At 51.0% G+C, this 12188-nt stretch overlaps 1 protein-coding gene across 3 annotated transcripts in view; it reads left to right on the plus strand.

Annotated features, from left to right (window-relative positions):
• Positions 1-11856, plus strand: part of BICDL1 (BICD family like cargo adaptor 1) — a 123010-nt gene extending 111154 nt beyond the window's left edge. Inside the window, exons 7-10 of one of the 3 annotated variants that reach the window (XM_047762740.1) lie at positions 526-669; positions 4027-4157; positions 7382-7502; positions 10310-10491. In XM_047762740.1, the coding sequence (XP_047618696.1) occupies positions 526-669; positions 4027-4157; positions 7382-7502; positions 10310-10360 (447 nt within the window). In that variant the 3' untranslated portion in view covers positions 10361-10491. Of the gene's footprint in view, positions 1-525; positions 670-4026; positions 4158-7381; positions 7503-10309 lie in introns of all 3 variants that reach the window. The other 2 variants (XM_047762739.1, XM_047762741.1) reach the window with 2 other exon arrangements.
• Positions 11857-12188: the final 332 nt, after the last annotated feature.

Raw genomic sequence — 12188 nt, forward strand, 5'->3', positions numbered from 1 at the left:
TTTCTGCCCAACTTATTCTCCATTCATACCCCCAGCTCTCAAGCTGTTGCCTCTTCGGGTTTCTTCCTATAGAATAGTTGCGTCTTTCTACCCATATTAGGTGAAGTAAGGTGAAAGAGTGGTTGACCTCCTCTGAACAAGCCCTGTTGATTCATGGAATGTTCTGTAGTATGGAGGCCGGGTCATCGTGGGAAAGGGAGCTGTCAGAGCGAGATGTGCTATTGTCTCCACACAGTTTCCCTTCCCTGAAGCCTGAAACAAAAAATAAATGTCTAGTTACTATTTGCAGATTGAATTGAACAAGAGAATCTCCCTCCTCTAACTCTCTGTTTCTTCCCTCCTCTGCCTCTCCTCTTTTTCTCTCCCTCCCCTTCTCTGCTCCACCTCCCCTACTGTCTTGCTTTTCCCCAATCATCTCTCTGTTTCACTCCCCATCACTCCCCTCCCCTCTCCATCTCTCTTACTGTCTCTCCACTCTCACCATCTCTGGTTGGCGCCCTCTCTCCCTCCCTCTCTCGATGTCAGAGCTCTCGGAGAATTGACGATGTCTCCTTAGAAGAACAGATAAGGCAGACCAGTGAGGATTCGAGAGCCCTAAGGGAACTCATGGAGGGAGAGAGGGGTAAACTGAGGCAGAGCCTAGAAGAGCTGCAGCGGCTCCACAGTCAGGTGAGCACCCATTCCTCAGCCCGGTACAGGGCCCTGTGAACTTCCCTTTCCACATTTGTGTGAAAAGTGACAGATCCTCAGGGTAGTGACCTCAACCTCAGGTGAACTGGGTATCTTCAAGAGCAGGAGCCGGTCCTCTGCTTTAGTCCAAAGTGAAACTGTCAGGGATAAGAATAGCTGACCCTTCATTTCTTCTGGTGACACACTGCCTTCTACAGAGCCTGAATAATGGGGTGGTTCTGACAGTTTTAAAGTGCCACAACTCCCAGGATGCTTACAAGATGTTTTTTCCAACAGCTTCTGAGCAGGGAAGTTTGCAAACCAAGGAACAGTTGATCTTTGCAGGCCTGTTCTCCCTTTGTAAGTGCCTTCACCTCTATCAGCCTGTTGTCCAGCTTTAGAGGCACTTACTGCTGCCCTTACCTTTCCTTTCCTATTTGATCATGATCTCATCTCTTGAGAACCCTGGAGAAGGACAGTTATATTCTGATCTGAAAAGCATTTAAAGGGCTTAGAAGCAGCCCCACCCAGAAAGGAGCTTCTGAAGTCTGTCCCAGGACATAAATATAAGCTCTTCCTTTTGACTAGAGTCACGTGTGGAGGTTCTGTCCCACTTGTGGGGGACACCAGGCAGGTAGCATTTCAAACCCTGCCCCCACCCGGCCTGCCCCATTCTTTCCTCATCCAAAGCTAGACATCCCTTCCTGCTATAAGAAGAGATTGCAGGAGATAGAATAAGCCTGGTTTTCACTTCGGTTAGTATTTCTTAAATTTAAAGGAACTTATAGAAATAAACCCCTGCCTTTTGGGGGTACTACCCATTAGACTTCCTAATGTCTTACCTAGAACAGGCACTCAAATGATTGTCAGCTGTGGATGTATGACTTCAGGATGTTTCCTTTTGATGCTGTTCAGTCTCAGGAACACCCACCTTACTGGGGAAAATGGATTTAGGGGTGACTGTAATCTAAGTCACAGGTAAACAAGTCTCATGGGTCCTCGTTACAGGTTGTCTGCTGGAAGGGCTGCATGGGGGGAGGTGGGGGGTGGTACTTAACATGCTGAGCCAGGCCCTTGATGTTGTTTATCTCATTTGATCATCAGAACAACTTGATGGTGGGAAATGTTTCTTTTTATTTCTACTTCTTAGGAAACATACATGTAGCTCAGAGAGGGTAAGTCCTTTGTCACTCCTGAGCTGACAGTCTCTGCTCTGACCAGGGTTTCCAAGCCAAAGCAAAAAGTACTTGTGGAGTTTTATCTGGAGTATATTAAGTGTTGGCATTTCCTGCCTAGCATGTAGTATTGTCTGTTGCTGACTCAGCTGACAGAACACCTGGCCGGTCCAAGGCCCTGTCAGGGCTCATGTGGTCTGAGGAGGGCTGGCTGTCTCCACCAGATGCTTTCTGGGTCCTCAGTTCTGGTCTGCCAGGCTGCGGAACTTGCTAAGAAATTGGGTGAGGCCAGGCTTCTCACCTGTTGACTCGGCCACTTCAGAGTTCACTGCACCTGCATGCCCTGGCCTCTGCAGGTGCCCAGCCTGTTCTTCCCTAAAGCTTCTCATCCTGTTCACTGGAGCTGTCCCCACAGTGAGAGCATAGAACACCAGGTCCTGACATTCCCTACCAGGAAACCTAAGAGTATTAAATCCGTCACCTGTAGCAACAACAAATTATTCCCTCCCCCACCTCCGCTTTTTTTATTTTTTATTTTTTTTGGCCACACCCTACAGTGTACAGAAGTTCCGGGGCCAGGGATCAAACCCAAGCCCCAGCAGTGACAACACCAAGTCCTTAGCCACTAGGCCATCAGGGATTCCCCATATCCCTCTTTGTGATTGGTTGTCCTCTGATTTGCTCCTGAGTGGCTGCTGTGCAAGGACCTGGCAGCTCTGCTATCTCAGCCTGGGGCGTCTGAAGTACCTCCAGGGAAGCCTGATCTTCAGCCTTAATCCTGGGCCTTTGCTTAGCTTCATTGTCTGAAGGTGATTAGACCTGGGCCCTGAAGAACAGAGGAGTGTACAGAAAGGTGATGTCTGTCCTTGTGGGACAGAATACTTGTATGGATGGATCCTCCCTTGGAAAAATGTCAGAGTATGTGTAATATTTAACAAGAGGGCAGGGCCAGGCATCCTGACTCCAGTCTGATCCTATTGACTGTGAGAAGAAGGGCCCCCATCCTTCCGTTCATTTAACAAATACTTACTGAAAGCTCTACCAGGCAGGGTTTCTGATTTAAACAACTGAAACTCTCACTCTGCTTAACTTAAGCAGAAAGAGGATGTATTAGAATTAAATCTGAAAACTTATAGAATCAATAGGAAGGCTGAAGAACCATAACAGGAAAGAGCAATAGGAAATGGGACAACAAAACCCCCTGCTGTCCATGTAATAATTTTCCACTGGCCAGTGGCTCCAGAGCTGCAGCCCCAAGTAGGGGCTTGTGACTGGCAAGTCTGGGTCTTACACCATGTACCTGGGAAAGGATGTCTCTTCTTTTGGCTTCCTTAGAGGGTGGGCATGCCCTGTATCCCACCAAGGCTCATGCAACTAGGGATACCCCAGATAGGAAGGGATTTTTGGATGGAGACCAGCCCCCAAACGATAGCCATCCACTGTACAAGCATTTTGGGATTAAGCATTGTATGTAGTCAGGCTGAGACACACAAGTGGACAGGACATGCTTCCCACCACGGCAGAGCTCAAGGTGTACAAGGGGTTACTGTACAGTGGGTGGAATAAGCTGTGGTCACCAAGGGAGCTCTAGAAGGGGCACCTTGGCACCAGAGTTTGACTCCCATTGAATGGCTGTGGTGGCATGACCATCATCACTGAGGTATGGATGACAGAAAAGGTGACAGGCTTGAAGTAAGAGGTAATGACATCATTTTTCTATCTAAATTCTGTGTGGCTTTGACCTGGGGAACAAAAAGGAAGAAGAATGAAGAGCCAGGCTGTGTCAAGTACTGTCACACAGATGGGAGCCAGGTGCCAGACTTTGGGAATCATCCAGGACCCTGGTGTTCCACGTTGAGTGGAACATGGCTGGAACAAAACTTGAGTCCTAACCCTCCCCCTCCAAAATGTGTGTCAGAGCCCTGATGCACAGGTGGCCTTCACTCATGAGGTCCCAGGGAGTGCCTCCAGGTGAAGAAAGTACAAAGAGAATCTGGCCGCAGGGTGGTAGTCTAGGGCTGAACTCCCCCTGGCCACTGAGCTCCAGCCTGGCACCTGGCCTCCTCCCTCCAGGAGAGAGGGCCCTTCTCTGGAGCAGGGGCAGTGGGAAGCCACCAGCCTGCCCCTCACTCAGGCCAGCAGCAGTGTCATCCTCACTTTTATCCTCTCCGTCTCCCATTAGGTGACACTGCTGAGTGTGGAGATGACTGCACTGAAGGAGGAGAGAGACCGACTCAGAGTGACATCTGAGGACAAGGAACCAAAGGAGCAGCTTCAGAAGGCCATCAGGGACCGGGACGAGGCCATCGCAAAGTGAGTGGGCATGGCTTGTTTAATTGCAAGTAAGATGAGTATGTGCTCAGTTTGTTGGGTTTCTTTGTTTTTCTTTTTAGGCCCGCCCCCACAGCATATGAAAGTTCCCAGGCTTGGGGTCAAATTGGAGCTCAGCTGCCAGCCTACACCACAGCAACATGGGATCCAAGCTGTCTGCAACCTACACCACAGCTCACGGCAATGCCGGATCCCCAACCCGAGTGAGGCCAAGGATTGAGCCCACATCCACATGGATACTAGTTGGATTCGTTTCTGTTGAGCCACGATGGGAACTCCTTATTTGCCTTTTTTTAAAAGTAATATAAAAGTAATATGACACATTTTAATTTCTGATTTTAAAATTCTCCACACATCCCCCCTTCTTACTTCTGTATACATTTGTCCCCTCCCTTCCATCATCATTTCCATCATCTCCATTTTGCAGTTTTACCTTTGAGTCCCCTTTTCTATCTGGTTAGAATCTCATTTCAGGTTGTCTCTAAATTTCCAGTTCATTTTGGAATTATCCTCAGTGAGGCTCACAAACCTGTGTATCTTTGCCATTCCTGGTGGATTTAGTTAGTACGTACTTGAATAGCAGTGTGGTATTTTGGAGTGAGACTTGTGCTTTTATGAATAAAAAAGTGTGAAATTGCCTCAAACAATTAGGGAATAAAATGGTAAAATTAGGGTGCTAATTATGGAAGCCCAGTGGGAATAAGAAGCAGAATAAGTTAAAAGTACAGACTGGTACTTTCTCTCAGATAGACAAGCAGAAAAGAGCTGACAATCAAGTTCTGGCCATACTCTGTCATCAGCGTGGGCGGCAGTGGGAGATACACCCAGAGAAAGTACCAGGGTGCAGGAGAGCAGAAGAAACAAGTTGCCCAGACCCCCTCCCTTAAAATAAGTGCACCTAGCTCTGACACCTTGGTCTCTGAGGAATTCACCAAATCTCCATGAAACATTGAAATCCATGCCATTGCCGCTTGTCAAAGGAGGCCCAGTTAACTTCCTGGGGTCTGACTGCGCAGATTTGAAGATTAGATTCTTCACCTTGAGTAAGGAGAATTCTAGAGTGAGGCCCCTGCCTTCCAGGGCCCTATAAAGCAGGGCTGGCCCTTAGGGTATTAGATCACTCCAGAATAGTACTTTTTCTGTCCCTTAGAAATAATGGAGTCACTGCTTTCATTAAAATAAGGAATTCGGGAGTTCAATGTCGTGGTGCAGCGGAAACGAATCCAACTAGGAACCATGAGGTTGCAGGTTCAGTCCCTGGCTTCACTCAGTGGGTTAAGGCTCTGGCATTGCCATGAGCTGTGGTGTAAGTCGCAGAGGCAGCTCAGATCCCGCATTGCTGTGGCTGTGGTGAGGCCCAGCAGCTGTAGCTCCAATTAGACCTCTAGGCTGGGAACCTCCATATGCCACAAGTGCGGCCCTAAAAAGCAAAAAAAAAAAAAAAAAAAGGAATTTCTCCAGCCCTTGGAAATACGCCTTTTAAAAACTGATCAATGTATTAATCAGGGCTTTGCTTTCCTTGTCTAAGGTTTCTCATGAATAACAAGCATCAAGATTCCCTAGTGAAGCAAATGTCCCCAAGGGTGCTGTCCAAGGCCGGGACACCTAGGTTGACAAAGTAGACCCAGCTCTGGGGGCTTTCAGGAGAGGAAGGGACCCCCTCCATGCCCAGCAGGCTGCAGCTGGACCTCTGCCCCTCCACCCCGCGGCATTAGTCAGCACATTCCAGCATCTCTAGGCTGCTCCTTGCGCCACCTGCCGGGAGACGCCTGTAAGCTCTAGAGGCTGCAGCCGCCATGGGCACCAGAAGTTTGCTCTGACGTTCTAGGACCGCTGGGTTGACCGGTTGGGCGTCCGTGGCAACCGGCGCCAAGGAAGGAGGTCCACTGTTCATGGTCAGCCAATAGCAGCGGGCATGACGGAAGCAGCCTGAGGCAGCTGAGAGGCCGGCGCTCATGGGACAGGCTCGGCTCCTGTCCCTGGTAGCCGCAGTGCGCGCGATTAGGGACCCGCGTGGGGTGAGCTCTCTGAAGTGATTCCTCTAGGAAGGTCGTTCTGGGGTCCTGGGGTATCCGGGGAGGTGACTGACTGCTCGGTGGATTTGAGACCAGAGAGGAATTGCTGGCCGGAGCGCTTTACCCCAACTGTTCTGGCTTCATTTAACTTGGTGCTGGGCAGCCTCTGCAGGTGGGTTAGCTGACCTTGGGCCATGCACATTAGTCGCTGGCTCTGTGCACCGAAGACAGTTTTGTTAGTTTTGCTCTTTTGAGTGTGAAAGGTAATGGTTGATGAAGACGGGCTAAATAATGGTCATTTGGGCAGCTAGGCAACCAGTGACACTTCATAGAAGCTGTCCAGCTAGGCTCCGCCCCCCATCCCCCATTGGCTTTTGCATTGAACAGCCATGGTTTAAGAATGGGAAGACAAAATAAAATGTAGAACTTATCAAAATGTGAAAATACAAAATGCAAAAATGTGGGAGTAGTTACCCATCAATGATCGTTATGCAAAGATAACCAAGTAGACATTTTTGTGTACTATTTTTATTTTACAAAGCTAATATCATGTGATACCTTGTCTTTTGGTGCTTTTTCTTTTGGTGCTTTTTTTCCAAAATTCAGCATACATCATGAGTATTTCCCCACTGTCAGTAAATATTTACCGTCGTTGTTATTGGTGGCTGTGTTCCATCATATTATTTACCACTGGTCCCCTAATTGTTGGCCATTATGATTAGCTAGGCTGTGATGATCACCACTGTGTGGCTATCTCTGCACATATCCTTAAAGGCGGATTGCTGGTGAAAAGGAGGGCACCAGGAGGTTAAGGTACCCAGCTTCCATGGGGATTGGCATTTAGGGGAAAGGATTAAGAACTCCTTAGTGCTCTTGAGGCCTTTGATCTCTAGGTTCCAGTCCTAATTTAAGTATCATCCTCTTTTAACCTCTTTAACCACTTCTTCATCTTTGAAATGAGGATAAATAATCTCTTCAGCTGCAGGTTGGTTATGAAAATTTGATTAAATATATATGAAAGCATGTTGTAAAACTTTCCAACCTTCTACAAGTAACATCATAGTTACTATTGTTTTTGAGTTTGGGGTCAGAGGCTATTTCCTCAGCCTGTGGACTGCAGGTATCCCAGGCAAAGAACCTGATGCCTCTGGCACAAGATGTCCACACTCAACTGAGCTTGTCTGTTTTCAGGAAGAACGCTGTGGAGGTGGAACTCGCCAAGTGCAAAATGGATGTGATGTCTCTGAACAGCCAGCTGCTGGATGCTATTCAACAGAAACTGAACCTCTCACAGCAGCTTGAGGCTTGGCAGGTAAGGGAGAGTGAAGGAACAAGCACTTGTTACTGGAGGGTCCCATGCGTTGGGTGAGCAGTAGCCCCGGTCTTCACCTGAAGAAATTCAGGGCTCTTGGTTCCCCAGTCCTTGGGGAAGAATGCCTAGAGAGTGAGGAACCCCAGGCTGGGCTGACCTCCAGGCTTGGAACAGGGGCCTCCTTCAGCTAGTCTTCTTGGCTTTGTTTAAATTAGCTAGAATAGTTAGAAACAGCTGTTAACTGAAGGGCCATGGAAGCCCGATGTGACTGACTGAAAATTCACAACTGAATGTAGTTCAGCCACCCATGGGTTACTAACAGCGGCTGCCCTTCCCAGCTTCCTTTTTCCAAAGAGTACTGCCCTGGCGCAGGTCTGGGGAAAGTGAGTCAGTGCGTCCATCTCTGGGACCACCTTTGTCAGAGTTCAGTCAGCCTGCCCGGTCCCAGGCCCTGCATGACTCCCTCGGTGGGCCAGGGCCATCCTTGCTTTTTGTTAATGAGGTTATGGTAGTACAATTTCAGGGTGTGGTGTCGCCATTCATGATTCTCCCTAAGAAATCCTGACCAGACAGATGAAAAGTCACCTGTGGCTTTCCCAGGCAAACCCTGTGTGGAAAGCAGGTTAGAGGGGACCGTTCCTCCAAGGACTCTGCTGGGCTGGCCTCCCCAGGAGTGCTGGCGTCCCCCACCCCAGAGAGCTACTCCCTGGCTCCCTGACTCCCGCCTGCAGCCAGAAGGCGGGTTCCTGGCTCACCGCCCCTCTTTTCTCTTCTCTCTTGGCTACAGTTTGCTTCCTCAGGGCTTTTTACTATCTGGCTCCTTTGGTTTCTGATCTAGTGGCCTTTCTCAGTTCCCGTATCAACAGCTTTAGTTGTACACCCCTCCTGCCTTTGAGGTGAGACTGAGCCTTCATCCTACCCACCCTCTCCCCCACCACCATCACAGTCCTGCCCCTGCCACCTCCCTCGTGGGCCACTGTGTTGTGTGTGTTTGTCAGCACCAGTATCATCTCCTCGTAGTGTGCCAGGACATTCAGCCCCGGCCTCCCTTCTTCCTCCACCATCATGTCCAGTGAGCACGGTGGCACGTGGCCTGGTACTGACAGGCTGACTCATCTGACTCTGGTCTTTTGGTTCCACCTTCTCATAAATGGGTTGTTTTACAGAAGTACTGGCCAGCAGCATGGTATGATGAGCAACTTGTACATTTCTATGTGAAGTTCTGAAGTGATCTATTTCATGGGGTTATCTTGATGAATTTTAAAGTATAAACAATTCAGTTTGCAATAGACCAGAAAAAACATTGGCAGCTTTGAAAGGCTTTCTTTCTGAAGGACCCTGTGACATCCCTAAGGTCACATTCAACAACATAGATTTTGTGGAGCATGTCCCAAGTGCAGGGGACTGCTGAGGATTGGACACTGGGACCTTAAGAGTAGGGACCGTGTCTCGACTCTGTGAGGAGGGGAAGGAGAGGTGCACATGGCAAGGACGTGAGCAAGGGGTCCACACTGCTACCATTTACAGGGTCAGGAAAGTCCCTTTGTTTCACACTTAAACCTACAAAGGCATTTGAGTGACGCCCACTGGTGAGAGTGTGGGTGAGCAGGTAGGAGGTGACGGACAAGCTGGTCAGGGAGAGGGGCCAGCCAGCCCCACTTCCTATGCTCACCAAGTGAGCGGCTGCTCTGGGCCACAGAGGTCATCTCTCCCAACCTCAGGGAGCGCCCCGCCTGAGCGCGGGCCTCACCGTCCTGTGCTTGGACACGAGCGGCTGACTCACTGCAGTATGCAGCCCAAGGCTCAGTCTTCTCACCAGGACATCCCAGAACCCTCTGGCTTTAGGGATTAGATGCTTGTTATGTTTCCTGCCAATGTCTACTAGACAGGGCTGCTAAAGTTTCTAAACCAGTGGTTTTCATAATTTGTTGGTGGCCAGATGCCTTTGTCGAATGGAACCTTGCACAGACTCAGAATCTAGCAGCTAGAATGCAGAGAGTGGAGCCATGCTGTCCATTAGCCCCCCTGCAGCATAAAAGCTGATGTTTTGTAAGGCAGTCAGGCGAGGGGGACATTTTCTTTGCAACTTTAACAAATCGGAGGAGAAAGGTGCTACTCCAGTGAGGAAGCCAAGGAAAGGGGCCTAAGCTGGAGCAAGACAAGCCCTGAAGATAATGATATCCCTGGCCTTTGTTAAATTGGCACCTCACCAGTGAGGGCCAAGTGCATGGTTGGTGGTGGGTAAGGACAGCACCAGGGTCTGTGGCCTTGCATGTGGAGCTGCCAGTGGTGCAAGGGGTAGGCAGAGCAGCTCAGGCTGGTAGTAATTTGAAGGAGAAAGGGGGCAGCAAAAGCCCTGAGAGGCCAGGCCATTGGGCTGGAGAGCTAGCAAGCTGAGGTCACCCTCAGGCCTGGGAAAAGGGATGGGTATCAAGTGAGGCACCCACACAGCTCCCAGGGACACAGGAAGCAGGACAGAGGGCCTGTCACAGGCAAGGCTGAGAATGCTAGTGTGGGCTGGTGAGCTGGCTTAAGAGACAGGCAGGTATCAGCTGCAGCCATCATCCTCTGGGCCTGTAGGGACGTACCTGATCTGCAGGGTCAGCTGAGGGGATAACACCAGCCAGAAGCCAGGCCAAGCCCTGGAGGAAGCCGGAGGTGCAGCATGGCTCCCATGTGTTCCTGCACTGTGTTCACACTTGCTGCTTTCTTGGTTGGGTCAGGGCAGTCATGGCCACAGCTGCTCACTCATCTCATCCTCCTCACCTCTGTGTTTCCCACATTTGCCACCTCCCTGCCCACCCCAGCGCCAGGTCAGAACCTGCTCAGCCCCCTCCACTCTGCCCCCTGCAGGATGACATGCACAGGGTCATTGACCGGCAGCTGATGGACACACACCTGAAGGAACAGAGCCGGCCTGCTACTGCCCTCTCCAGGGCGCATGGCTCGGGGCGCACGGACGAGCCCAGCACCGCTGAGGGCAAACGGCTCTTCTCATTCTTCAGGAAAATTTAAGCTGGGAGGAGTCAGGCCAGCAAGGATGGGTGCACTGGAGGCGACTGAAAAGGGCATGTAGGCGAGGGCTCAGCCCACCATGTTTACATGCCGGCCCCCCAGCCCCATGCCAGGCTCAGGGGGTGCACTGCCCACCCGCACTGGGGCCAAACCATCCAGGAAGGCCTGCTCCGCCTCTGAAGGCTGCCCCCAACAGAGGGACAGGCAGAAGCCTTGTCCCCACCGCCTGGCCACACCCAGCCTGGGCTTCCCCAGGATCTGCTGCTGTCAGCAGGCTCAGCCTGCCTCCAGAGTAGCCCCTTGGTTGGGCTCTGCTGCTCAGACCTGACAGATCACAGCGCACCCCCGCCTTCCCCTTGGTGGCTCCCGTGCCCAACCCCAAGCACCGCCACCCTTGTGTTTTGGAATACGGGGATTGGGGAACAGAAGAGATGGAGGCCCTTTCTGCATGCCTCAGGAGGCCCTTGCTATCCCCAGCTGGCCTGAGCCGTGGGGGCCGGGTTCTGCAGGGCAACAGGCCCAGGCCCAAACCCCATCCTTCTGCAGCCCCTGGCCCAGGAAGGAGGCGGCTCCTCACCCACGTGCATGCACCTCTGCCCCCAGGCCAGGAACCCCAGCCTCCGGCCTGCCAGCTGGGGCTATCCTATGCTCAACCACAGTTGGGCCCTGCCAGGGTTTGGCTGAGGCCATCCTAAGCTCAAGAGGAAGAAGGTCCTGTCCCCTCCCCACCCCCTTGGACATAGGCCCTCTGCAGGCTCAGCCCTTCCCTTCCTTGGGCCAGGGCTGGGAGGGGGGTCTCCTCTTCCCACAGCACCCCACCACTACCACTCTGCTCATACATACAAGTTCTTGGCTTGGCCAAAGCAAGTCCAGGCTCCAGAATGGCCCCAGAGGGGTCTGCAGTCAGCCACTGCACCTTAAAAGGCAATGTTGGCATCACGGGGTGGACACCTCCAGATACTGCCCACCAGGCCCCCAGAAGGACAAACCTGGCAACCTGCTGCTCCTGCTCCTTCCTCAGCGGCCACTTCACCTTCTCTGCTGAGCCCCCAACTCTAGACTCAAGAGGCACCCAGGCTGAGGCAGCCCACAAGCTGCTTTACAAAAGATCATCTCCCTCCCTCACGGGAAAAGCACAGCAGGGATGAGTGGAAAGAATGTACCTATAGATATGTACATACCACAGTGCTGTAATTTTGTATGTAGCAATCATGTAAATACATGTATGGATTTTATAATATACATATTATATATGAATCTATAAAGGCATATTTTTAGAAAAACAGCGCACCACTGCTTCTTTTGAAAATAGTCTAAGAATAAAATGAATTTCTACAGAGCTTTCCGCCTCAGTCACTTGGTTACTTAGAGGGGGTGTTTGGTCAGAATGCAGCTTGCATTTTAGAACTGCTGGCTGGCCAGCCATGAAGAGGTGATGACAGTCCCCCCACCCTCCTGAGGGTCACCCCATATGTTGTACCAATCAATGGATTCAGCCAGGAAGGGGCACCTCCCCTGGATACCCCTGGATGTATTGTCAGTGAAGTTGTTTTGGGAGCTATGGCTGAAGGTACCTCTTCCATGTGCCCCCAGCCAGTGTTACAGTTGCCACTTGACAGGCCCTGCCAGTGCCCTTTCCCAAGCCCTGAACAGGTCCAGCAGCTTGGCAGA

The sequence above is a fragment of the Phacochoerus africanus genome, chromosome 15 (assembly GCF_016906955.1).
Source record: "Phacochoerus africanus isolate WHEZ1 chromosome 15, ROS_Pafr_v1, whole genome shotgun sequence".
In the NCBI taxonomy this organism is placed as follows: Eukaryota; Metazoa; Chordata; class Mammalia; order Artiodactyla; family Suidae; genus Phacochoerus; species Phacochoerus africanus.